General features: G+C 42.9%; 1 protein-coding gene across 1 annotated transcript; it reads right to left on the bottom strand.

Moving 5' to 3' along the window:
- Positions 1 to 10: 10 nt before the first annotated feature.
- LOC147255873 (immunoglobulin superfamily member 21-like) lies at positions 11 to 27,847 on the bottom strand. Its single transcript, XM_086212661.1, has 10 exons — positions 27,690 to 27,847; positions 9,614 to 9,738; positions 8,108 to 8,229; positions 7,323 to 7,441; positions 6,265 to 6,380; positions 3,825 to 4,329; positions 2,569 to 2,669; positions 2,040 to 2,232; positions 1,920 to 1,958; positions 11 to 1,223 (listed from the first exon to the last, which is right to left on the bottom strand). Exons 1-10 carry the CDS (start codon positions 27,751 to 27,753, stop codon positions 1,141 to 1,143), a joined length of 1,467 nt encoding a protein of 488 aa, XP_086068787.1. The 5' UTR covers positions 27,754 to 27,847; the 3' UTR covers positions 11 to 1,140.

The raw sequence follows: 27,847 nt of genomic DNA, 5'->3' as shown, positions 1-27,847 counted from the left end.
GAACATTTTGGGGTCTGAAAGTCTTTTTCCTTTTGTTTAACCAATAAGTCTGCTAAAGGACTAAATTGTATATCATATAAGATAATAATTTTGAGACCACAAATCATTATTGAGAGCCTTCAATATTTATTCAGCAGTACAAATTCTTTATTATCCTCCTTAGCTCATTACTCTGCCCAGTCATTGCTGTGTTCAGCTGCCTGCTCTCTGTTCTCACCTCCACAGTGTTTGAATGCTGTACTATTCATCACTGATACATTTCCAGATGTTGCCAGACAGCAGAACCTGTTAGCAAGCATTCATCCCCCGAGCTGAAGCCCCACTGGTGAAATAATCATCATACAAAATCAACAGAATAGCAGCTTTGCTAAAATTGAAGCTGCTGCTTGTATCCCACAACTAAACTTTTGGAATGAAAATCTGGGGGATTTTTAAAAGAAACCGAGTGACTTCCAAACAATTAGAGCCAGATAAACTCTTCTAAATTCCCAATTGAGAGGTCCACCAGTTTTACATAGAAACACACAAAGTTTTTACACTATCCAGCAGGAGGGAAGGGTCCTGCCTTAGTGCCTTATTATGCCCCCTGAGGAATACAATGAGCCAAGAATGAATACATGAATGAAGGGAATATCTGTGTTACAGAAGCACATTGATGATGTTCTTACTCCCTTCAGGAAAGCAGCTGGGTTGAAGGAGGATATCATAACTACAAATGATTCATCCACATATGTTGATTTCTTGGAGCTCAAAATCAATCAAAGTGGTTCCTATGATCCCACAGCGGAGCAGCTCTGGCTAACTGCTAGCTGCTGTAGTTTCTAATGTGGGCAGTTCCAGCAGCTCATCTTATTTATCTGTGTTCTATTAGAATGAAGTTTACCGTGGGGCACATTGGTGACAGAGAAAAGCTGACCTGGATCTAGTGTTATCATACAAACACTGGACTCAAGATCTCCTCCTAATCAGTCCAAGTCACCGATCAACACCACGGGAGAGCACCTCTGGGCCTCTCCTGTTTTAGCATCAGAGCGGAGCTTCAACAGTGGGGTGGAGGTTCAGTTACTGCCAGTGGTCATGGGATAGCAGGTTCCTCAGGTGGTTGTGGGTGGTGAAGTATGGTGGAGTAGAAGCGATGGGTCACGTCAGTTCACAGGTGAAGCTCAGCAGCAGCAACATGGGGGTCACGGTGAGACAGTGCCGTCTGACTGCTGCATCTATGGCTGCACACACAAACCACCATGCATTACAGATGAACAAATAACTTCCATTTAATAAGGGTCACATCATTAGTATCAGCAGATCAGCCTAAATGCCTGTTTCCTGTTTGTTTGTTGTTGTTTTTTTATAACAATCCAGACATGGGTGATGTTGTAGACCAAGTGTGTCAAACTGATCCAGTAAAGGGCCGTGTGGCCGCAGGTTTTCATTCCAACCAAGCAAAAGCAACCCCTGATCCAACAAATGAGCTGTGTGGACACAGCTTTGTTGATTTAAATCGAATCAGGTGTTGCTTTTGCTCGGTTGGAATGACCTATGAATGAACCTCAACCTATTTCATATATCGAGAAGTGACAGATCTTGTAGAATCTGCAGGATCAGAGTAGTGAGGTTTGGAAGGAAATCAGGAAGCGAACAAACATTGTTGAAATGATTCCCTCATTTTTGATGAATTCTGATCACGCTCAGTGATACAAGATCTGACAAGAGGATACAAACTCAAGTTAGTACTGAATAAAGAAGTAAGCCTCTATTCATTTGCACATGTAGAGACACATGCAACTTCTCAAATATATTACCATGCCCTTCTCTTGCTGTAATATAACTGTTTGATTTTTCACATTGTTCGATCACTTGCTGCATAAAGAAGAGTGTTACAGTAATGAGACGTCTGGTGCAACTGATACAGAATGACTTACCAATGAAGTGTTCTTTTCCTTTCTTCAGTCGTGGATTGTCTAAAAAAAGAACATCTTCTGTGAACAAACCAAACAGGCAAGAAAGGATATTGTTATCAAAACTCTACAAATGAAGCTCACCAAATACAATTAGACGAGTGTGTGTGTCTGTGGAACCCAGAGGGTTCTGGGCAGTGCAGCGGAACATGGAACCATTCAGCTCTGCAGGAACTCTCTCCAAGACAAGTTCCCTCCCATCATGCACATCTCTGCCATCCAGCAGGAGCCCCCCAACCTTGGTCCAGGTGAACATGGGCTCAGGGAAGACCTCACTCTGTGGACGCACAGACACACACTTCATTTGTGACCATCCATTCGAGTGTTAGTCAGAGGAAAGCCATGTGATCGTAAAAGTCAACATTTCCTCCCAGCTCTCTCTTGTGTGATGTCCAAAATGCTTGGAGAGCAGCAGTGTGGAGGGTGAAACATCATCCCTGTTAGCTTCACATTCCCACAAGAGAAAAAAGGAACTCTTTCCTACACTGAGGTGAAGTGAAGTGAAACCAATTGCTGCCTGGAAGGAAGGAAACCAATCCAAAAACTTGTGATACGCTGTGAGAACTAGTCAAAGGGCACATTTGTTATAATTTACATGTCTTTGGAAACTCACTGCTGAGGGTCCCAACTGGAAACCTTGGACTGAGATCCGCACTGTGTCTCCCACTTTGGCCCTACTGGGGCTCATGGTTAACTTGGGTCCTCTGGGAGCAGCTGAGAGGAAAGAAAAATATCATTGCAGTCAGACGACACTGAACATTTGTTACATCTGAAAAAAGGTGTTACCTAACATGGCTACCAGTATTTTAACAATGCACTCACCTCTATGAAAAACATTCAGTACAAGTCGACCTGCTTTACATGTAACTGAAGCAGCTGAGGGCTACAAGTATACCCAAAGGCTCACAATGGCCTACTTACCATGTATCCAGTGGTGGTCCCTTGTTAATTCGTCATGGTTCTGAATGTGTCCTCTAAAACGTGGTTATATTGGGGTTTGAGTCAGCTCTCATTGTCCAAACCGCACATTAACAGAGTCAGTATAATGTGCTTTTCTATTGCCACTAGAACCGGTGATCTGAGTCAGATGTGTGGAAGAAAGTGACAACCGGACATCTTGACCTTTCTGAGTATCAGTCTGTGTTCGCTCTCTCTGCATCAAACTAATAACATGTACACTGCAAGCTACATTCAGCTAATGCCTCATGAAATTGTGCACTGTTGAATTTACCTGTGACAATCATGCTGGTCCAACTTGTGTTTTACAATTACCAAATCTTGGCAGTACCAACTTCAGCAATGCATGATAGTAATGTGCCACAGAACAAAGAGGAGTGATGCCACAGTACCATTTGGACATGCGGACATTGAGTTGTGGATTCCATCCATCCATCCATCCATCCATCCATTTTCTCCCGCTTGTCCTGTTAAGGGTTGCGGGGGGGCTGGAGCCTATCCCAGCAGCTTTCTGGTGAGAGGCAGGGTTCACCCTGGACAGGTCGCCAGTTCATCACAGGGCCAACACATAGAGACAAACAACCATTCACACTCACAGTCACACCTACGGTCAATTTAGAGTATCAATCAGCCTCATCCCCTCTTGATGTCTTTGGACTGTGGGAGGAAGCTGGAGTACCAGAGAGAACCCACACAGGAACAGGGAGAACATGCAAACTCCACATACAAAGAAGTTTCATGGAGGTGGTGCATGTCCACATTCTAACAATTATCAGTAAAAGACAGTGTTTTTGTTTGCACACACTGACCCAAGCAGAGTGTCAGTGGTTCTGTTCTGCAGTCATAAACACTTCTTAATCCCACATTTGAACCAGATTATCTGTGTATGTGTGTTGAACGACTTCGACTAACCCAGTGTGACTTCAGCCTGCATGGGCATGGACAGGGCTGGGTGGTTGACCTCACAGCTGAACAGAGCTTCGTTGTCCAGCTGGGGGTTTAGGCTCCAGGTCAGCATGGCTCTCACCTCCATGGTGCCATCGCCTGATGCCTGCTGCCAGTGATGGAAGAAGTAAAGTGGGTCACTGCTCTGAACCCAGCGAGGGAACTCCCGGCTCACCACCGTCTCAGGGATCACCTCAGTGGTTGGCTCGAGGTCTGACTCAAACTCTTGCAGTTGGTCCTCTTTGGAACCATCAGGCCCTTCTTGGCCCAGCCGAGCCAACTTTCCCTCTTGCTCCAAAATAGACAGAGACTTCTGAAGCTTGGTATCATCAAGGTCTCTACTGGAGTGATCCTGGGACTTTAAGAGCCCTGCCTGGCTCGGACTCCATCTCTTGTTATGGTTTGCGACTGAGAAGGAGGACTGAGCAGTTGGAACCACGTCAATAAGTTCACCATCCCGCTTGAAGTACACCTGAAAGGCAGTGATATGTACGGATGAGCTCAGTCCAGCTGGGATGTTTTAAAAAAAAAGTGTCAGTCTGGATTCAGAGCAAATCACTCAGCAGTAACTGCATTTGATTTTATGTTCTTTTACATCATGGGCCATAAACCATATATACTGTACATATAAAGCATATTGATTCTGTACAATGCAAAGTCTAACATGTCAAAATGTCATATTCTTCTCTGATGTGTTACTAAGGTAACACACACAACAGTGAAAAAACTTTTACTTATTGTAACATACCCATTTATCCTCCACAGGACACGGTATAGGAAGCCCACGTTCCTCTTTGGCCTGTCACCCAAGGGTCAAATTAGCAGCCCCCTCCACCCCTGTCTTAACATGTATGTTATGTGCATGATGTAATGCCATGAAGAGGAGAATGCTATTGGGCTGGAATGTCTTATGAGTCTTTAGACTTTATTGAGAGTAGCTGTCTGATAGCTGAAGACTCAATCATCACTCCCCCGGTCACCATTTTTAAGTGTCGAGGAGCAAGTTACTAGACCCCTAACTACTTAAGATTTTTTTTAATTTTTTGTGTCCGTGAGCAGACGAGAAAGAAAACAGAATGTTAACATCTTACTCTGACAGGTGGATGCTCACAATATCACCTTTTGTTCAATAATATGTCCTTCAAGGTGGGCATGGCAAGAAGGATCTGGGTTGAAATCTGTGCACTTTCTCCCTGTGGCCACTTGAGTTTCCTCCTGTTAGTCCAGCTTGCTCCCTCTCACTAAGTTAGGTGAACTGAAGACTCTAAATTGCCTGTATGTGTAACCGTGAGCATGAATGTTTGTGTATCTCTATATATTGGACTGGCAACATCTCCAGGCTGTACAGTACCCCACCTCCAGTGGATCCTATGGGGTTGGGGGGGCTGGAGCTATCCCAGCTGACAGTGAGTGAGAGGCAGGGTTCACCCTGGACGGGTCACCAGTCTGTTGCAGCACCATCAGGAGCAATTAGGAGCTCAGTATCTTGCCCAAGGATACTTTTACATGGTCACCAGGGAAGTGAGGGTCGAACCAGCGACCCTTCGGTCGCTAGATGGCCACGCTACATCCAAGCTATGCTGCCCTCCTTACGTTTTAGTTGTATGTATAATTTACCACGGATGGACATGATATTCTGCCTCCCCCTACACAGGGTAAACAAAGAGAGCGTCTGAACTGACTGTTCCCTTTCAGACCACAGAAAAAATCAAATGGCAATCATATTGCTTGTCTCTGTCTCACTGATAGTTGATCTCATTCAGGATGTGCAGCCTCCCACTTCTTTCATATTAGACTCTATTTTATCACATGTGCAGTAGTCCTTTAATCCTCTGATATTAATTCTGAATACATTTTCCAAAGAGGTCACAGAGTGTACACACCAAAGCTGTAAATAGTTATTTCATTTCAAACTTTAAGCTGCTGCTGCAGCCAGCAATAAGCTGAGGCTTTGTCTGTTTTTTTTTCATCTGTGAGCACCAAGCATTTCAGAACCAGCAGTACTCTCTTTTTCAATGTCACCAGCATCCTCTTTCACTCTTCAGATCTCCAAAAGATTTTTTCGACTTATACTTTTCCATGATTTTGAACTGATCCTTGCCTTCACAAAAAGCAGCATCTCTGAATCCAACAACTTCAGGGCTTCTTGTGTATATCCAGTTCAACACTTCCTCTAGTGGTTGTTGTTCACTCCGATTAGCAAATTGTGATTCTAGAATTAATTCAATATGAATACATGAAAGATAAACAGCCATCAAAATCAGTCGATTCAGATAGGTTAAATATTTATTTCTGCGTGCATGGAATCATTCTCAAACCTGACTGGTCAATAAGACTACAAACAATCCCCAAATCTTGTACTTTGTTTCTGGAGTTATTATAGTGATTGATAGAGCAGTGACCTTACCATGGGAGCTGGTTTTGCTCCTGTAACAATGCAGACCAGCGTGAAGTTCTGGGCCTCATAGCGGCTGAAAGGAGCTGGACTGTTGGCAGCCACCACAGAAATAGACTTTGGAGGTACTGCAGTGGGAATCCACATGAAAAGAAGTATCAATGCATCGTACTGGTGCGGAGAATGTTTTTCTCCGGAATAAGTTAAGAAGCAAACTAACTCTCACGTGAGATGTTTAATTTGTATGTGATTTGGGATTTGGTACCACAACAGGAGCCCTCTATGTCATTCAATTCTATTTTCATAATAGGAAAGAGTAAAATTTTGGGAACATTTGCTTGTGAGATGCTGAGATGGGTATTACCATGTCTGTGTATCAAGTAGCAGACAAGACACAATTAGCCTAGCTTAGCATATAGACCAGAAGAAGTGGAAATCAGCTTGATCAAATATTGATTACAGATAGACCAGTTATACTAGTACTCGGTTTCTGGTAAACATCCAAATCAGCAATGTTATACGCAGACATACTTGTAGTCATACCTGCTCCATAAACATCCTTCAATTTTAGATATTTTTAAGACAATCAAATTATATATAAATAGATTCTGAATATTATTTCACCAGAGCATTGTACTGCTACCCCAGGAATTTCAGAATCAGAATCAGAATCAGAATCAGAATACTTTATTCATCCCCAAGGGAAATTCTGTTCACAACAGTGCTCCACTCAACAACAACAAACTTTTGGAGTGTATCTGGTCAAGTCAGTATCATTGCTTCTTGAAATGAAATCATTTATCACATAAAGAATTCCAGAATTTAATTGGTTTGAATCTCTACTGCTCTGCACATCATCAGGTCTTTTTATGTGTAAAATTACTGTGTCAGTGAACATGGCCTGTAAGGCACACAGCACTTACTAGTAACATTGAGACAGCTGCTCTTGTTCATATTTGTTGTTGTAACTTGGATGTTGGCATACAAGAATATATCCAATATTTCTGAAATCATTTAAAACATTGAGACGGACTTACAGTACTAAGACAACATCCGAGATGAAGACCTACCTATGACAGTGAGGGTGATACTGCTGGAGGCGAGGATCACCTTGTCTCTGGAGCTCCTGTCGTAGATCCCAACGTGGCACTCATACAGGCCATCATCCTCCATCTTGACTTCTGGAAGCCTGATCATGAACAATTATAAGGATGACAGCAAATTTTTTTTATTAACCACAACTTCCCATCCCTTTTCCGATGATGGTCTGGGTTGCATGTGGTCATCCAAACATCTGCCTCCCGGCAACACATTTGTCCCGAGGGACCCTGCAGTGTTCCAAGACACGACGAAATCAGATTCAGCATGTTCTGGATCCACCATGGAGCCAGCTTCCCGTTAAATGTGCCCCAAATACCTCCAAAGGGAAACAGAAAGTCACTCCCAACCCAGAGGAAGAAATTCACCATTTCCAATTAGAGACATATGGCCCTCCTTTTACCAGTGTTGACTCTCATCCTGAACATTTCATATTCGTCTGTGAAGCTGACAAAACCACCATCTGCAAAAGGCAGGGATGCTACAGAGAAGAAGAGAATAGTAGGTCCCCAAACTGGATGCTATGACCTTAGATTCTGTCCCTGATATATGAAACAATATCAATCCAAAATTACAAAAGAAAAATATCTATTTAATTCTTCTAAAAATATGGTTTCCTGTCACTGAAATATCTCAGGCATCACTGACATTAGGGGTGCAACAAATATGAACATTTGCAGGAACTCTTCTGTCTTTTGAGGGATGTATGGGTCGTTAAATGCACCCCAGCATGTATGGTTGTACAAGCTTATCTTACCGCACAGTTGACTGGTAGACAAGGTCCTCTCGTCTGCGGTTGTCCTCCAAATGGGAGTAAGTGGTGTTGTACATGGCATCATAGGTGAAGATCTTCTGCTTGGCACTGCCTCCTTCAATCACCTGTGGGAAAGTACACCAAGAACTCTTAGCAAAGATGTCACATTCCTGTTTGGAGTGTTTTTGTTTTGGACTTTTACTTTTGGATCTTTTTACAATCATGGACACTTGTTAGCTTGGCCTGAAAACAAAAAGTAATGTTAACAAAAATAATTTCAAAAGTTACACGGATGAAGAGAATATCCCTCTGATAGCTGTGTTACTGACCGGTGGAACACGCAGAGGAGGAGTGTGTCTTATATGCGATGGCGGAGAATGTTGTTCAGATAATTAATCAATAATTATAATAATAATTAAAATTTCTCCCAATGGGGATCAGTAAAGTATTATCTTATTTTAATTGATGATGCATTCATCAGGGAATGAAAGCACATGATCTCAAGGTCTCTAACACCGCAGTCCTGTTGAGTCAGCTGTCAGTCATGGCATGTCCTTATTCTCAGCATTATAGAAGCTGAAGAACTTTAAACAGCCCTACATCCACAGAGACACCCAGATTAAAAGTGTTGTCATTCCTTGATGAATAACTGATGGATTTTTATCAGCCATTCAGTTATCTGAACAACAGTCTCTGCACACATATCTGAAAAATGAAATATATACAGTGTGCGTAAATGAGTGATTGCATTTTTTTCCCTTTTGAAAGCGTGCTCAGACCAAATTCATTTTTAAAATTTTACTCTCCACAAGCTGACATCACGTCTATCAAATGCAGGAAAACCTTCAATTTTTTTCTTCTCTTCAAAAAACTTTTATAAACCACTTAAAATGAGATCAATATGAAGAGACATTAGACCCCCACTAATGGAGCACAGACTGGTAGCCTGTGTACTCTGAAATTCTCTTTACAAAAAATGCAAAATCACCTCATTTGTAAATAAAGACAGATTATTTAAGTATAAATTCCAGTGAAAACATCTTGGTAAAATCTGAACTAACGCTTCATATGACAACATGAAGGGACTGTGGAAGGTTCATATTAATTATTGTGTAGAAGTCAAGCATTTGAGCTAACTCTGTGCAGTTGTTCTGAACCCAAAACTCAGGGTTCAGGGTTAGTCTGGGAGTTCGCGTCTGGAATAACTTCATGATCATTCTTTGTCGGATCTGTTTCGTTCAACCTTCATTTATTCAAGTTAGATTGAGTTAGTCTTTTTAGTTTTCCAATGTTTGTCTTGGTCCTCAGATGCATGCCACAGTTGTGGCGGAAGAAAGGTCTTACCACAGTGGATCGTTTAAATATTAAAACTATAAACCGTGCTTCATTTGATCACAAGTTCATTCATGAGAAACAAGAACAGAACCTGCATGTGATTAAGCGCTAAATTCTTGTCAATAGGGTGGTTGGTTTACCACCACTATAAAGAGAAAAGTGAATTAGCCTCACCTGCGCGCTCACACGAAACCAAACAATCTCTCGGAGGTTGCCATCCGTTTGGAAGTTGCACTTTAGTGTGACTGTGTCTCCAATGACAACATGGGAAAGAGGCTCAATGGAAACTGTTAAATAACCTGCCAGAGAGATCAGAGAAAAGACAGGCTAAATTAAGTGTGTGGAGTGGTGATATTTTCTTCTACATTCACATACAGAGGTAATCAGTTTGCCCCCATGACTTTACTGGTTTTCCTCCGTGCTCTGTAGGAGTCAAAAGACCTGTACCTGGAACTAAATTTGGGATAGACTCCGGAACTGCCTCAGGTGGAGGAGTTTAATTATCTCGGGGTCTTGTTCAAAAGTGAGGGTAAGATGGAGCGGTAGATTGACAGGCGGATTGGGGCGGCATCCTCAGTGATGCGGGTGCTAAACCAGTCCATTGTGGTGAAGAGGGAGCGTAGCCAAAAGGCAAAGGTCACGATTTACTGGTCAATCTACGTTCCAATCCTTACCTGTGGTCATGAGCTTTGGGTAATGACTGACAGAACAGGATAGTGAATACAAGAAATTAGTTTCCTCTGCAGGGTGGCTGAACTCTCCCTTAGAGACAGGGAGAGAAGCTCCGTCATTCAGGAGGGGCTCAGGGTAGAGCCACTGCTCCTCCATGTCGAGAGGAGTCAGTTGAGGTGGTTCGGGCATCTTGTGAGGATGCCTCCTGGATGCCTCCCTTGGGAGGTTTTCCAGGCATGTCTGACCGGGAGGAGGCCTCAGGGCTGACCCAGGACACGTTGGAGGGATTATATCTCTCGGCTGGCCAGGGAACGCTTCGGGATTCCCCCAGAAGAGCTGGTGGAGGTGGCTGGGAAGAGGACAGTCTGGGCTTCCTTGCTGAGGCTGCTGCCCCCGCGACCAGGACCAACCGGATAAGTGGAGGACAATGACAGAACTGTTGCAAATATCCATCCATCCATCCATTCTTCCTTCCTTCCTTCCTTCCTTTCTTCCTTCCCCAACTGCCTTCCCAAAATTTGGTCAAAGAGGTAGCAGTTCCAACAGAGAGCCAGTAACTTCCCTCTCCCTGGTCACATTGACTGATTGGAGGATCCAAAGTCGTTTTCAAGCCATTGTGAGGATATAGTCCCTCCATTAAGTCTTCCTGGTGCAGAGAAACAACCTGTTCCTCAGCACCTCAAAGACCAAGGAGCTCAAAATTGACTGCAGGAAGAAGAAAACAGACATTCCACCACTAACCAGTGAGAGGGTGGTGGACTTCCACTTCCTTAGACTCTACGTTGAGGATGGTCTGACCTGGAGCATGAAGACTTCTGGGCTGCTGAAAAAGGCCCAGCATAGACTGTACTTTCTGAGGGTGCTTGGGAGAACCAACATCACCCAGAGGCTGCTGGAGTCTTTCTATCGGTGCTCCATAGATGGATGATAAATGGACTCTTTTTTTATATAGCGCCTTTCTCCCTTAGCAGCACTCAAAGCACTTTATAGTGTTGTCTCATTCACCATCACCATGTGTGTGTGAGTGTGTGTGTGAATGGGTGAATGAGATGGCACTGTTAAGCACTTTGGGTGCCAATAAGGTAGAAAAGCGCGATTTAAATTGAGTCCATTTACTATTCACACACACACTCACACACTGATAGTGGAACCTGCCATTAGGGGATCAGTACTTTGCTCAAGGACACTTCGACATGGTCACTGAGGGAAGTGAGGATCGAACCAGCAACCCTTTAACCGCTCTACCTCTGAGCCATGCTGCCCAATTAAGAGCCTACAGACATCCTACTTATGTCTGTGGTACATCAGCTGCGCAGTGGCCCAGAGGATTGTGAACACAGCCCAGAACATGGTCGGCTGCTTTCTCCTCACATTGTAAGAACTCCGCTGTCTCACAAAAGCTCAGAATATTATTAAAGACACTTTCCACCCTGGTCACTCCCTTTTTTGAACAGTTGCCATCAGGCAGATGTAAAGATCAGTTAAAACAATGACAAACGGACTCAAAACAGTTCCTATGTAATACAGTAATGGCACTTAATGCAGCTAATAAATAAACTGATGTGCAATGCAATGCTTCAAGTGCAACAGAGGATTATGCAAATGATGAAGATCGTATGGTGGCGTGTGTTTGTGCTTGTTTTTTCATATCATGTATTTTGTTGTTACTTCTTTTATCTGTTTCTGTTAGAGGTGTATTTACTATATGAATGATGCACTGACTGGTTAGCATTTTAATTTTGTTTCCCCATGGCCTCCTCCTAGCTGGACCAACCTGGAACTGCTCCCTAGGGAGTCTCCCAGGTGGCATCCTGACCAGACACCTGAACCACCAGAAGCACCTCTACTCCAAGTCCCTCACTGATGACCGAACTTGTCATCATTTCCTTAGGGAGATACTAGCCGCTGTCTCGAGGAAACCCATTTTGGCTGCTTGTGTTTGTGATCTAATTCTTTCAATCATAACCCATATTCATGACCATAGGTGAGAGTAAGAATGAAGACTGACTGGTAGAGTGAGAGCATTTCCTTCTGGCTCAGCTCTCTTTCCATCACAACACTGCAGTAGAGCCGCTCCCTCTGCTCAGATTCTCTAATAATATACTAATCCAAGTTCCAGGTCCTTCTGGGGGTTGGCAGCAGCATTATCTGTTAGAGTTGATGAAAGATCACCGCTTTCCTGTCTGGGAGATGAGACAAGATAGACATTCAAGCTGGATCCTACAAGTAACCCAAAGGAAATTTCTACTCACAGGGCCAGTCATCCTCTGAGCAGGTAATCAAAGTGTAGAGCATCTGGTGTCTCTGAGAAATGTAATCGATATCAGTAGTTATACTCCACAACTGAAAAGGAGGCTCTTCCCCTGTTTTGGCATTTTGAGGTTTTTGGTAGGTCTACTTGTATATCACATTATTTATACAAACTTCAACCCCTGTGTCTTTATTAATCACATGCAGAAGCTGACGCACTAGAATGCGGCATGTGAAAAAGTCCAAGCAAACATTTTGTTATGCTACTGTTTTCATTTAGGATAGGGGTCTTGCATGCTCTCATATATTGCTGCAACCTGCTCTGGCTGCTGTTTATTCCTTCCTCTGTGTGCTCTTCCTCCTCTACCTGTCTTCCTCTTAGGAGTGGAACGTCTGAGATGGATTTGCAATCAGGAGAGAAGAAAGGGGAGCAGAGAAGTAGTTTTGTGTGTGTGTGTGTGTGTGTGTGTGTGTGTGTGTGTATGTGTGTGTGTGTGTGTGTGTGTGTGTGTGTGTGTGTCTGGCTGTCTGTCTGTCTGTCTGTCTGTCTGTCTATCCATCCGTCTGTCTGTCTGTCTGCCTCTCACTCGCTCTCTCAAACATATACTTCACATAATTTCAAGGTCAAGCCAAGGTTTTCTATATTATGAAGCTGTATTTTTTTCAATATATCACCACGGTAGCATAAGCAATACTTATGTCATCACCACTTATCCCATAAATAATGTGACATCGGTGCCTTGATGGGGGGAGGGGCGTCTCTCAGGAGTTTTGCGAGTAACAGTCATTGATCTTTCTCAACCGGCACCTCTACTGAGGATGCACCCAGTTGCAAAAAAAAACAAAAAAAACAAAAATCCCAGGGTGAAAATATTATACTCTAACCCTGGATGTAAATGTAACACAGACATTACTCAAAGCAAGAGAAAGGTAAATCATAACTGTGAAAAGTGAGAAAGTTCAGAAGTAAAGAGAAATGTAGCAGTTACACAATAGAGAGGAAAACTCCTGAAGTGTAAGACTACAGGAGCATACTGAGCTAGACAACACTCCAGCCTGCTGTTATGAGACAACTGGTATCCATATTTGTTGGCTGTAGATGTTGTGTCATTCCCGATACAACCCAGAGACAATGGAAAGCATAACACATTTGCCTGGCTACATTACATTGGGTGAGGTTTGAATACATGATGAAATCATAATAATAACGATTAAAAAAAACAAAACAATGAGAGCCACTGACAGGCAAAATCTTTTACCAGTGAGATTGTTGTCAGCATTTGCTCTTCTACATGACCAGTCCAACAACCGCACATAGAAGAAGACTTGTGTAATGCTTGGTCATGCTCTGGTATCCTCGAGAACACCACGCTAACTCCACGTCCGTTGACACAATCCAGTACATTTTGAAGACTTTCAAAGACTTGATAAGTGGGCTTTAACATCAAGTTTAATACTGACAAACAGACACGAAGGGGCAGATCTAATGCAGTTATGTTCCACAAATTGTTTGTTCCTCTACTGCAAAGGCACAGGCACCCCTAAGTTTCCCACCATACCGAGGTACTGAAGGCATGACGGAGTACACCGCATCTCAGGCTGCGTTACAATCCAAAGTTGTTCTGATGGGATCTATTAAGAAAAATTCCCATGAAATTTTCCTGGAATTTAAAGGAAATTTACACTAAACAATCTACTTCTTTGGAACCCTAAATGTGACTTGTAATTATGTCATCAAACAATTATTAAAACTGTCAAAGACTTGTACAGTGTGTTGTCAGGTTAATCCTCCTGTCTGTGCTTCTGACCAAGACGCTTGGTCCCTGAGCACAGCATGTGACTGCTCACTACTCTGTGGAGGACTGGTTAAATTCAAATGGACAAATTTCCTTGCATCTGTGCACAATGACTATATAGAGTTCTTCTAATCTAAAAGAAACAGTTAGCTATTACCAGTGCTTGATTGTGTAAAAGGGACTTTTCCTGGAGCTGCTCTTGATTTCTTCTTCTCTCTAGAATAATTAATATGAAATTGCTCCTTTCCTTTCTTTATGAGGCTGTTCTTGTTCATCAGATTTTAAGAAATGGTGATGCAGTTCTACAATTCTACAATTCTACAATTTCATTTAGCAGACGCTTTTGTCCAAAGCGACGTACAACACAAGCAAGAATTTCGACTTAATTAAGGAGAAGTCCATAGGAAGCGCAAAAGTGCCTCAGTTGTGATTTGGTCACAGGTACTGCCATCTAGTGGCAGAAGAAGTGTCGCCCCCCCCCCCTTTTTTTTTTTTTTTTTGGACAAACATACAACATCACACAACACAGTTAGTGCTACATAATCACTAAGTGCTGGGTCTTGGACCCTCTGACTTATTCTACCCCACAGGACAAAGAGGAGCAGAGTCAGGTTCAGTGCCTCGGTGCTCTCTGAACAATTGAGTCTTCAATTGTCTCTTGAAAGTAGAAAGGGACTCAGCAGAACGCACAGAGTTCGGTAGTTCGTTCCACCATTTGGGAACAACAGTTGAGTCACCACCGAATGTTAACCATTACCTCCATTTGGATCCACTCACTGCACTAAACTAAAAGCTGACGCTGACCCCTGCTAGTCTTATGAACACACCACATACACCACATACACACAAACATACACTCGTGCACACTAATCTCCAGGAGCAGCAGTGTTTACACCAGATGTTTATGTTATATGCTGCGGTCTGTGGGATTAAATGGGTTAATGCAGCTGCAAGAATTTCACGTACGTGCAAATGGGAAATGTAAAACCAATACAAAACACGACACGTAAAGTCGCAGAACAGGAGAGCTTCAAGTATTCGCTCAAGAAAGACCTTGCTCTTTGGTGAAAGGGATTCAGGAAATTTAAAAAAATAAATGGGAAAATAAAAAACAGCACGTCTTTACAAACAATATACCGAGACTCAAAAAGAGAAGTGTATTGTTTTTAAATCACATTCTACTTTTAGAACCTGTCAAGTTAATAAAGGCATTTTAATCTTTTTCTAAAGACATGCCTTGGTCCTCTTCTGTTTTTTTCCTATTCAAAACATGTTTGGGTCAAAATAAGTCATCATGGGTTTTGATCATGTCACGTCTCTTTGAAACACACTCGATCACATGTGACGCGGACGTGGTTTCGTGTAAAAACATGAATTTGTACTTTACTGTGTCTCACAGAAGTGGGATTTGTCTCGAACTGTGTATGGGTCCACAATCCCTCTTTTTTTAAAAAGGTCTGAGGATAAGGGAAACCCCTCAGTCTCCATCCATCCATCCATTTTCTTCCGCTTATTCCTGTTAAGGGTCACGGGGGGGCTGGAGCCTATCTCAGCAGCTACGGGCGAGAGGTGAGGTTCACCCTGGACAGGTCACCAGTCCATCACAGGGCCGACACATAGAGACAGACAACCATTCACACTCACAGTCACACCTACAGTCAATTTAGAGTATCAATCAGCCTCGTCCCCTCTTGATGTCTTTGGACTGTGGGAGGAAGCTGGAGTACCAGAGAGAACCCATGCAGGCACGGGGAGACCCCTCAATCTGATCCATCTAATGACATCTGGCATCACCATTATCACTCACCTGAGGAGGAATGAATGCTACCTTGATTTTAACCCATGCATGTGCACTGTGTTAATACTAATTTCAAGCCTATATCCTGTCTGTCCCAGGGATGTAAATGCAGACATGTCTGGAGTCATTCCTCCTACAGATTTACAGAGACAAACATTAAATCCTTCTCTTCCTCCTGCCATCAAAATCCAAACCAAGATCAACAAAAAAAAACAGACAATTTTTTGACTCTTTTGTCTAGTTTTTATTTTTGGATGGATTTAAAACTTTACACACTGATTGTCTATTCACATAATTACATCATAACAAGTCTATGTCCTCCACACCCAGCAAAAGCTGAGGGGTTTCAGGTTGTCTGTCATTCTTAAAAACATGATATCTCAGGAACCTCTTGAGGGAATTGTTTCAAATTTGGCTCAAAGGTCCACTGGGAATTATGAATGAACTGAAAAGATTTTGGTGGTCAAGGTCACAGTGAAGGCATACAGCCACAGTGTTGTACATTTATAGTAGTTTATACATGTAACATGTCACAAACTTAAAAAAAAAACAAAAAAAACCCAACATGTTTTAGGTATACACTTAACATTTTGAATTTATATTTCTGAAAACCATTTTACCCAATACCTTCATGTTTGGAGATTCTACACTGACATGATGTCCAGCCTCCAGCTGATGTGGTCTTTGGAGTGTATTTTTCGGTCGTTTGGTGTTGCCTCCCGGTCTGACACACGGACTGGGACCAAAGTCACCTTGCAAAGCAGCAGCCAGGCAGTGCTGCAAGGCACTCTGCTGCCCTTTGTCATCAAAGCCAACCTCACCTCCACAACACTGGCCTGGACTGCATGACGTCAGCCTGTCCACAGATTATTTTCCCCATGTTTTCCTCTTAATCCTCCCTGTAGCTTTTCATCCAAAGAGCCGGCCTTTTGCCAAGATCTGCTCTCAGTCAACACACACACACACACACACACACACACACACACACACACACACACACACACACACACAAACAATGTGGCAGGCAGATTAACAAATATCAGAATAACAGTAAAATGATAGATGCGCACTCACACAATAACTGATTCACCATGTAAACAACAGATAAATCATTTAGCTAAGGACCAGCATATTTTGAAGTGAGATTACAGTTTTTGAAACGAGATATTCAGTAGTGATACCACTGTCACCACTCAGTTTAGGTTCAGCTGTATCTGCCCTACTTCATCAGGGACAACTCAACAGCTGAGCTTTGAAGTGAGCGTACTGTCAAATTCTTCCTCGAAGTTCTTACTAACCTATACTAGGGTTGTTAACAAGTATTCTGTTTTTAATTTTATTTCATCCTTCCAAAATTTTCCCTGACCCAACACCCACTACAGAGAGAAACAACCCAGCAGCCAGATAAAAGGCCAAAAACCTTTTGTCTGTATAAGTGGGTGGAGGTGGAGTACATTCAGGAAGAGAAGCAATATAGATGGTCTGAAAAATAATTGCCATGTTACTTGTGGAGACACCTTGTTTCCCCATACAACAATTTATGTCTGTGTGTTGGTCTTATAATTAAAGTGTCATAAAATGAAGGGTTGTTGCACCTTTGGGTGCAGCAACAAATCAAAGAATGGGTATAAAATGTATTCTGTAGATTCCCTTTAGACCCTAAAGGACGGAATATTTGGGAAAGCCTGAGTGAGCAGAGTGGGATGAAAACCAACACTATTGTCAATGTTGTGTGAGGTAAGTAATACTAGACTCTAGATTAAGTCCTAGTCTGGTGATAATTGATTATAATTGTATTATTCTGAGAATTAATAATCCATTTTCTTTATCCTGATCCAATTAAAGGAACTTTAGTTCATCATTATTAAAAGTAGGTGTCACGATCCCTGTCTCGTGCTTGCTGTTTTATTTTGAAGTCATGTCCTGTCTTCCTGACCTCCCTCCTGTGTCTCACTTGGTTGATTGCACCACCTGTACCCCATTTACCCTCATGTATTTAACCTCTGTGTTTCCCCTGCTCGAGGTTGGTCCATTGTCGTGTTTCGTCGCGTTGTTGTGTGTGATGTCGTGTGTTACGTGTCTTTTGTTCATGGTGTCACTAACCAGTCTCCAGTCTCAAGTCAAGCCTCCAGTGTCCTTGTCTCAAGTCACCCCGTGAATCAATAAACTCTTTTTGTGCACCATCCTACAGTCTGCATTTGGGTCTACTTCACCCCTCACCACCCACATGTAACAGAATGGACCAACCAACAACCAAGACCCAGCGGACTTACTCCCCCCCATGCATAACTCTCCTTGAATATTTTTGCCGCTTGGCGAAAAGGACATAAGAGAAACAGTCTCAGCAAGTGGAGGACTTCACAGGTACCCGGCTGGCCTTCGGGGGTCCTCGCTCGGTGCAGCGAGCCCACAAGTCGGCTCGGCCCCCATCTGGGAGACCCAGGAGCTCCCGGCCTAAGGGAAGTGAGAAGGCTGGCCACCCTCGTGCTCCTAGGCAAGCCCTCATCCCAAGCCCAGCAGCTGCTTCACCCTCCCCGCAGCCAAGGGTCATGGTGGGCGCCACTCCTGTCCCGTCGCCGAGGGTCCCCGCCCCCCTGACTCTCCGTGGGGTACTGTCATGATGCCTGTCTTGTGCTTCCTGTTTTATTTTGAAGTCATGTCCTGTCTTCCTGACCTCCCTCCTGTGATCAGCTTATGTGTCTCACTTGGTTGATTGCACCACTTGTACCCTGTTTACCCTCATGTATTTAACCTCTGTTTCCTCTGCTCGAGGTTGGTCCATTATCGTGTTTCGTCGCGTGTGATGTCGTGTGTTACGTGTCTTTTGTTCTTGGTGTCACTAATCAGTCTCCAGTCTCAAGTCAAGTCGTCAGTCTCCAGCTCTCACGTCAAGCCTCCAGTGTCCTCGTCTCAAGTCACCCCGTGAATCAATAAACTCTTTTTGTGCACCATCCTACAGTCTGCATTTGGGTCTACTTCACCCCTCACCACCCACACGTAACAGTAGGTTATTAAAGATATTCAAAGCAATACAGATAGGGAGGTATGAAGAAGGCTAATGAGCTGGTGCTGCACTTCCATTTACAAGAGTACTGCACGTGACTTTATAGACAAATTTTCACAGAAGACAGTTGTCAGTTTTCATGACAATTCTGTAAATTTCTTAAATAACATGGCAGGAAGAATCAACAGCCCAGTGCTGCACCTCCATTTACAGGAGTGCTGGAAACTCTTGCAACTTTATGGACAAACTTTAATGAGTTTCTACTGAAGAGGTTGTCAGAGAAAATAAAGTGTCACCTCCATGTCAACACTCGTATTTGATCAAAGGATCTGATTCTACATTGGGGACAGCTACACTGTTCATCTGGCTAACAAGAAGCTGAACTCTCTACTTAGAGACAACTCACTTAAGAAATCCTAGCATGCATAATTAATCCATTCTTACCAAACAGTGCAAATGTCATGTACTGTTGAAAGAGAAAAAAAAAGTAGAATAGCATTTTGTACTCGGAACAGCTTGCAATTTCCGTTTGCTTCCAACCTTTATTCTAAACTAGGATGACCCCCTCTGGATTGAGATTGCTGCAAGATCTGTCTCAACTAGACCTGTCAAGTAAATTTAAAATAATAAATTGCATGTTTTGGAACTGTTTAATGTAAATCAAATACATATGTCAATATTTTTGTCAAGACAAACATTTGAAATAGAAAAGTAAAATAAATGAAACAGTGGAGGAAAGATTTTTTTTAATTTTCTATGCTTTCAGAACACTTCACTTTTCAAAGTCAGTGATGGCCTAAAGGTTGAAGCATTGTGAGCAGAAGGTCACCGGTTCAACTTTCACAACTGGCAGGATAAATCTAGAGCAACGTTTGCTGCCTAGTGCAAACAAGAGGACCTCTCTCAGAGAACATCCATCCATTTTCTTCTGCTTATCCTGTTAAGGGTCATGGGGGGGGAGGGGCTTTTGGGCAAGAGGCAGGGTTCACCCTGGTGTCACCAGTCCATCGCAGGACCAACATATAGACAGACAACCATTCACACCTACAGTCAATTTAGAGTATCAATCAGCCTCGTCCCCTCTTGATGTCTTTGGACTGTGGGAGGAAGCTGGAGTACCAGAGAGAACCCACACAGGAACAGGGAGAACATGCAGACTCACACAGAAAGATCCTGTGCCCGAGCCAGGGCTTTAAACCGGAACCTTCTTGCTGTGAGGCAACAGTGCTGACCACTGCACCACCGTGCTGCCCTCAGAGAACATCCATCCATCCATTTTCTTCCTCTTATTCCTGTTCAGGGTCATGGGGGCTGGAGCCTATCCCAGCGGCTACGGGCGAGAGGCAGGGTTCACCCCGGACAGGTCACCAGTCTATCACAGGGCCAACACATAGAGACAGACAACCATTCACACTCACATTCACACCTACAGTCAATTTAGAGTACCAATCAGCCTAGTCCTCTCTTGATGTCTTTGGACTGTGGGAGGAAGCTGGAGTACCAGAGAGAACCCACACAGGAACAGAGAGAACATGCAGACTCACACAGAAAGATCCTGTGCCCGAGCCGGGGCTTTAACCCAGAACCTTCTTGCTGTGAGGTGACAGTGCTAACCACTGCACCACCGTGCAGCACTCAGAGAACATACCATGAATAAATAAACCATAACAATTTAAAAGATTAGTCAAACGTGACATACATAGCATTTCTTTTTTTCACTGCTCTCCATTTATGCACTAATTGTATCCGTGGGGTCAAGAGAAGAATTAATTTTCTTTTTAACACAATTTTTTTTCATTACTTATCTAAATTAATCAGTTATTTTGCTAAACCTCACCTGAATACACCACCCTCACAAAGAAAATAGGTTGAGACAGAAAAAAAATATTTAGCTCAAGTAAAATGATTCCACTGAAATACAGAGAGCCACCTTCAGGAAGGAGTACCTGGGAAATACTGATTCATGTAACCAGTACAGATAGAGTCCAGAGGAAAGCAAGCTAACCTCCGACTGCCAAATTAAAATAGATAATTTAAAAGATTGTGGGGGAAAATCCCTCAGTGAAAACGAAATGGAGCAAATAATGTGGCTTAATGGGGATTAATCAGTTAAAAATCAGTTACAGAGAGAGAAACCTACCAGCAGAGCCCTCTTGGGGTTGTGCAGTTGGGACAATACTTCTTGTAGTTCAAGTGAAAAAGTGAAAAAAAAAAATACACTCGCTGCATCAGGATACTGGGTCCCAGCTGCATCCACTTCATGTGTGTGTGTGTGTGTGTGTGTGTGTGTGTGTGTGTGTGTGTGTGTGTGTGTGTGTGTGTGTGTGTGTGTGTGTGTGTGACACTGATGGTGCCGTCAGTTCTCTTGCCAGGTGTCCTCCAGCTGAACTGGACTGACTGACTGTCTGATGTGACACTATTATGGACTCTTATCAACCATAACTATTAGCTCTTTTATCTCCCGTGTGTTTACACCCAAGAAAAATCCAATCAAAGCCTCTTTTTTTACCATAGTAACGGCTGGCTCAGTATCATCTGCAATTAGCTTTCCACCTGCTGCAGACTGGACAAGCACGAGTCTTCTTAAAATCTAGATAGACTTTCCCAAGATCATACACAGAAACTCTGTGAATACTGCTTCAGGATTAACATTCATTCCCTTCGTGTTTGACCAGCCACTAATGTTTAATCTCTTTATAATACAGATTACCTTCACCAATATGGGTCAGAGATAGACAATGGGTTTTTTCTCTCTTTTTTTTAATCTCCAAAGGGAAAGAGGTTCCCTTCGCTTCCAGACTGTCATGTCCATTCATTTACCAAGGGTGGATCAACTCATGAGGGGACTTTGGAGAAAAGTGTGTTCCCCCTGTCTTATTGTAATTCTACCACCAATCAAAAGTGTAGACATTAATTGATTGTAACAAAATAAGAAGAACACAATGTTTTTCAAGTCTTATCACAACACTTTGTGCCATTCAAAATAAGGTTTCACCCCATAGCCACCACTCTGTGTTTGTGTCCATACTGCAACTCAAAAACTCTATCCATCCATCCATCCATCCATCCATCCATCCATCCATCCATCCATCCATCCAGCCATCCATCCATCCATCCATCCATCCATCCAGCCATTTTCTTCCGCTTATCCTGTTAAGGGTTGTGGGGGGGTGGAGCCTATCCCAGCAGCCTTCAGGCAAGAAGCGGGGTTCACCCTGGACAGGTCACCAGTCCATCACAGGACCAACACATAGAGACAGACAACCATTCACTCTCACACTCACAGTCACACCTACGGTCAATTTAGAGTATCAATCAGCCTCGTCCCCTCTTGATGTCTTTGGACTGTGGGAGGAAGCTGGAGTACCAGAGAGAACCCACACAGGCACAGGGAGAACATGCAGACTCTACACAGAAAGCCCGAATGGGGGCTTTAACCCGGAACCTTCTCGCTGTGTGCTCACCACTGCACCACCGTGCCACCCCTCAAAAACTCATTTTTCTTTTTCTGGTGAAACTACATGTTTTCAATATTGTTGAAAACGGAGCGCAATGGTTATCTCGTGCTAGCCATATTGTATAGGTGATAGAAGCATTATGTTCTTCACCAAGAGGGGGTCACTTCATTTAACAAATGCATGACCTAAAAATGTTCATGTCCTCTATCAACCTTATGGGCTTTTTACAACATCATTCATATCTCTTACATTTCTAGATGAATCTTGTGAACTATGACATTCCATTGTTTGACTGGCAAGTGGGGAGGGGGCGTGAACGATGGTCTGAGGATTTGGCAGGACCATGCACATCTGACAACACGTTTCTAGAATTTCTGAGCATGGTAAAGTCAGGTATAGACTGGGATTATGTAGTATGCAGGTTAAAGTTTTGGTTTATGATTGTGATTAAACAGATGAACAGTATTTGCAACCCTGTGACAGGACTGTCATTTGTTCAGAGTTAAATGTACAAAGTCCCATCCACCAAACTGACCTTCACACTCTCCGCACAGTTTCCTGCATTGTTGCCTAACTGGTTATTGAACATAGGATGCGGAGTAAAAAAATCATCAGTATAAACACTGGAATCATCTTTGCGATCAAGCCACTTAAAGCTTATTACATTAACCACATCTCTGTGGGGGGGGGGGGGGGGGGTGCAGTGGTCAGAACTGTCAATTCACAGCAAGAAGTTTCTGGGTTCAAATGAATGTGCATCTCTATGAGAGGATGTGATTCATGAAAGCAAAATTTAGATAGCAAATACATTTTGATACAGATCAATTCCAAAAGAAATTGAAAAAAAACCCCATTGTTTTATGTATCCGCTTCTACAACAGCTGGAGGCATCATGCTTTCAGGTCGTCCATACATCCGATTCTCTTGAAGGTGACATCTCCGGAACTACTGGCGGGAATTTCTTCATGCTTGGTTCAAAAATCACTGGGTCTTGAGGATGGACTGAAAGATTGTAGTGGTCAAAGGTGAAATTCACGCTGATAGGCACATAACTCAGTGGCACACAACTGCAATTCGGTGTTTCTGGTTTTACTTATAGGATCGATGTATTACAATGGGACTTGTAACTTTGCATTTGCTCGGATTATAATTCATTAGTGAACTATCTGTGAAGCTTTTGGGGGCCCTGGCTGGTCCTTGAAGCTTTTGAACGTTTTCTTTTGTTTGTTTTTTTAGAATGTTTGAGTTTTTCACTGAAATATATTTTATGCCAATGATGGGTATGTTTAAACAAATAAAATGCTGTTTTAGAAGGATGTATGGGAAAAGGCACGGAGGACTGTTCAAAACTGATCAAACTTCTGTTTGCGGCAAACCGTGATGCCGTAAAAGTCCCTCTGGAATAATGGGAGAGGACTGCTGGGAAGGTAGAATTATGTTAATTAGAGTGTGTTGGACTGGAATTCACCATCTTAATCTCTTTTACAAGTAGACCAGTACTGTTTTGGAGGCAGGGATCTTGTTTAATTGGTGTGCTGAGGAAGGGTAGATCTGAGAAAGAGATGTGGTTGATCCAGGTCAATTCTGTAATGACTGCTTCCTATTTAAGGATGGGAGGATGTTGGGAAGTGGATTACTCATAAAAAAAAGTATCATAAAGAGAAATATGCGTGAATGTGCTGTGGAGAAATAAGGATATTCTCTAGATGACTGGTTGCTTATTATCCCGTTGATCTCTCATGTTGTTTTAGTTATTTGGTAGAGAGCCATTTGTTTACATCGGCAGGGATGCGATGGCGTGACATTTTTGTTTGGTTGAGGTGGCTGTTGCCTGCCTTAGTGGTTGTAGATTAGAGGGAATCCAGACATACCAGCAAACTAGAAGTTTATAAAATGACAACTGAGCAAACTTTAGATGACAACCATTAGATGTAGCTGAAAGCCCCAGATACAAAATGAGTATTAATAATTGTGGGGTTTGTACTTTTAATGTCAGGAGGGCTGAGATCCCCCTTCCATTCTCATAGGATAGGGTAGATTGAGATCCTTCACCCAGTGCAGGCGTTTCTAGATTTCTCCAGCTTACTCCTGACAGACAAAAAGAAACCTGTCCTGCAATAAGAACTTGGGGATGAAGGGAAGATGCATACTGGAAGGCCAAGTTCATCATATGCCCGGCAGCCCATGATTTAAAACACAGCCTTCTTCCCTGGAATGTGTAAGAGCATGTTTCAATGCTCATATGACTACACTGTCAGAATCATTTGAACAACTGAGAGCCAGATATAACATCCATCCATCCATCCATTTTTTAATACCGTTTATCTGTTAAGGGTCACGGGGGGGTCACCGGTCCGTTGCAGGGCCATCAGGAGTAATTAGGGGTTCAGTATCTTGCTCAAGGATACTTGGACATGGTCACCAGGGGAAGTGAGGGTCCAACCAGGGATCCTTCAGTTGCTAGACAGCCATTCTACCTCTGAGCCATGCCGCCCCTAGCCAGATACAGTACACCATACCATCGAAATATTTTCAACTTATGTCACTGAATCATTTCTGTACAGTCAAACCAGAACAAAAAAAATACAGTTCACCTTTATGGAGGAGTACAGTCCCCCAACACATCCACCATAAATGAAATTAAAGTTGTGTGAGGGTGCAAAGTCAGTAGGGGAAATGTTCTTGAGCTATTACAACACAAACCTTAATTCATTAATAGATCCTTCTCTGAGATTTCTCCCTCCTGTGTCAGCAACATCAATATCGTGTCTTACTCACCTAGCACAAGACTTGAAGCTGCATTTTAGAATTCAAATTCTGGGGAATACATTTCACAAGAACGAGAATTCTGGATTCGCACACATACACATACACAGACACACATACACACACTCACGCACGCATGCATGCACACACATACGCACACACACAAATACACACACACACAAATACACACACACACACACCACTTACGTAATGAAATCTAGTATAAATAATGAGTTTCTGTGAGCCAAGCCACATGATCAAGGTCATCTCACTGGTGGTGACCATGATCCCAGCTTTGAGTTCCAAATCATAACTGAACCCATCCATCAATCCACTGCCAGATGTTAATTTGACTTAACATGTGTGTTTGAACCCTTCGCTCAGGGGATAGCAACTCACTCCAGTTCTGGAGGGAACAAGACACCATGTTCAGTCACAAAACAATGGCCTCCAGCTTCTTTTCACACACACACACACACACACACACACACGCACACACACACACACACACACACACACACACACACACACACACACACACACACACAGCATAGCTCAGCACAGCACATGAACATGCAGGAGGACAAGGTCTAACAATGAAAAGAACCACATCATCTGCAAAGAGCTTCACCCTGAGATGTGAACACACTGTCTTTTATACTTTTATCTAAAATGGAGGCTTCCAGCTCAAACATAGCCTATGTGAGGTTGAACACTGACATTAATCAGTTTCAACAAACAAAATGTTTTTTTCCTAATGGACAGGATATAAACCAACATATATTGAAACACAGTGAAACTGTTTGGTTATGTTAGGTTTGCCAAGGCAAAGGTAAGTCTCCTGAATATTTACTGCAGCAGCTTGGGTTGGAATCTGGCCCCTGGCCGTTAACTGGATGCCATCTTCTATCTCTCCCATGTCCTCCCTGTCTTTCTCTACAATCCCTTTCAAAACTAGACGTGGTGGTGATTATTATTAGGATGTGCACTATATCTTGCGCATGCCACAAAATCCTTGGGGCCTTGCATGCCCAAACCCCCGCACCTGGGTCTTGGTTCCGCAATCACTGCAGTTATCAAGCTGTTGCTATCTGCTGCCTCAGGATATCTCTGTGCCATCAAGCATGAAGGGACTTCTTCAGTCTAGCAGCATCTTTCAATCCCTTTACTTCAAAGTCCATCAATATATTAGGTACATTGATGATAATAAAGTTACAAAAAAAACAAGTTTCTCCATCACTGCCAACATGAGTAGAACAGTGGATGGGAAACCCTGAAAATGGCTGAATACTCTTAATTGCAATTTTTTTACACCTGCACAAAGAATGTAAAGGGGCAACCCTCTGCTGTCAGAGGCTCCAGAGTATCAGTTGCAAAATGGCTCTCACGCTCTGCAAGTCTTAGAAATAGATATTTTAGCTCTCCTCCAGAAGAGTGGATCAAAAGCTTGGTCTGTACATAAAAATAAATCTGATTCTATTTAGCACTGCTCCAGATCCCAAAATAGAACCAGTTTACTGTATTGGTGGGCAACCAGTAGCCCCTTTTATGCAGTTTGATCTAGTCAGGAGAGTAGCACTGCAATTCAGCCTCAGCCTGTAGAGGACTGCAGGAATGGAGAACAAATTATCCCATTGCTGAGCTGGTAGCAGAGGCCCGTGTGAAAGGGACGGTCTGAACAACGGAACAGCAGTGTTGATGTTAATATGACATGTGGTTGTTGCAAAAGCCAGGATGCTATATCATAGTCACACCCTCTTAAGAGAACTGCCTAAGTCATTTTTTTACCAAAAAAAAAATTTGTTTTTGCTTATCAACTCCTAATGATGTTTTTTCTCCAGTTTTGTGTTTTCTGAAAAACTTGAAAAAATGACAGGCGATTATTTTAAGAAGGCAACGACGTGTATTGCGTGTTCTGTGTGAAATTTTGGGTAAACAAGCAACACATCATAACAATGGTCCCATTTTTACAGCAGTTATGCAGAACATTTGTGAAGAAGTGTTTAATTTGTGTGCTCTTGCCCTTTGCTATATCATGCAGGGTCACACAACCCCAACAAAATAACTGGACACAAGACCAGTATATACCACATCCCAAAACTCTTGTCTTACGCATCTCTGTCACTTGATGTACTTTCATCAAGTAGCACAGTTATTTTGCCAGTGCAGTAACATTTCATCTCTCTGATTCTATTTTAAACTTCAAAGTTAAGAAAAACACTGAGAGTGTGAGCTGTGAAAAAAGGCAAAGCTCAAGGGAGAGGGAGGGAAATGTCAGGATATCTGCTGTAACCAATGTTACTGAACCAAAAACTGCCAGTCAGTGATTGTCATCAACGTTATCGAGTGAAAAATCATAAAAACTCTGATACCGTGTCACATTGACACCTCAAATCAAAACTGAACTAAATAAATCTGACCTTTATTCCTGCACTGCTCCTCCACTCCCTCCAACAGTGCAAATGTGTCATGAAGCGCTTGCTAGTCATGGGTCAAGTCCACTTACCAGCTGTCAGACTGAGTGTGTGACCAAGGAGGAGAAGCCAGTGAAGAGAGAGGGAGGCAGTCATCCTGCTGAGTGCTGCTGCTCAGACCCAAGGATCCTCCATCTGGCATCAGAGCAGAGAGCGACTGCAGCCGTTCATTTTCCATCCTTCAAACTCA

The sequence above is a fragment of the Aulostomus chinensis genome, chromosome 9 (assembly GCF_037954235.1).
Source record: "Aulostomus chinensis isolate RoL2024-O1b breed Wild chromosome 9, RoL_Achi_v1.0, whole genome shotgun sequence".
NCBI classification, from domain to species: Eukaryota; Metazoa; Chordata; class Actinopteri; order Syngnathiformes; family Aulostomidae; genus Aulostomus; species Aulostomus chinensis.
Note: the sequence above shows the minus strand (reverse complement) of the source record. Positions and strands in the feature narration are given on the sequence as shown.

Excerpts from the sequence above, each read along its gene's own strand:
- LOC147255873 (XM_086212661.1), bottom strand. The coding sequence starts at position 27,753 with ATGACTGCCTCCCTCTCTCTTCACTGGCTTCTCCTCCTTGGTCACACA. Across the intron at positions 8,230-9,613 it reads GGTTTCGTGTGAGCGCGCAG|GTGATTGAAGGAGGCAGTGC; the intron begins GTGAGGCTAATT and ends ACTTTCCCACAG. Across the intron at positions 2,670-3,824 it reads GCAGGCTGAAGTCACACTGG|CTGCTCCCAGAGGACCCAAG; the intron begins GTTAGTCGAAGT and ends CTTTCCTCTCAG.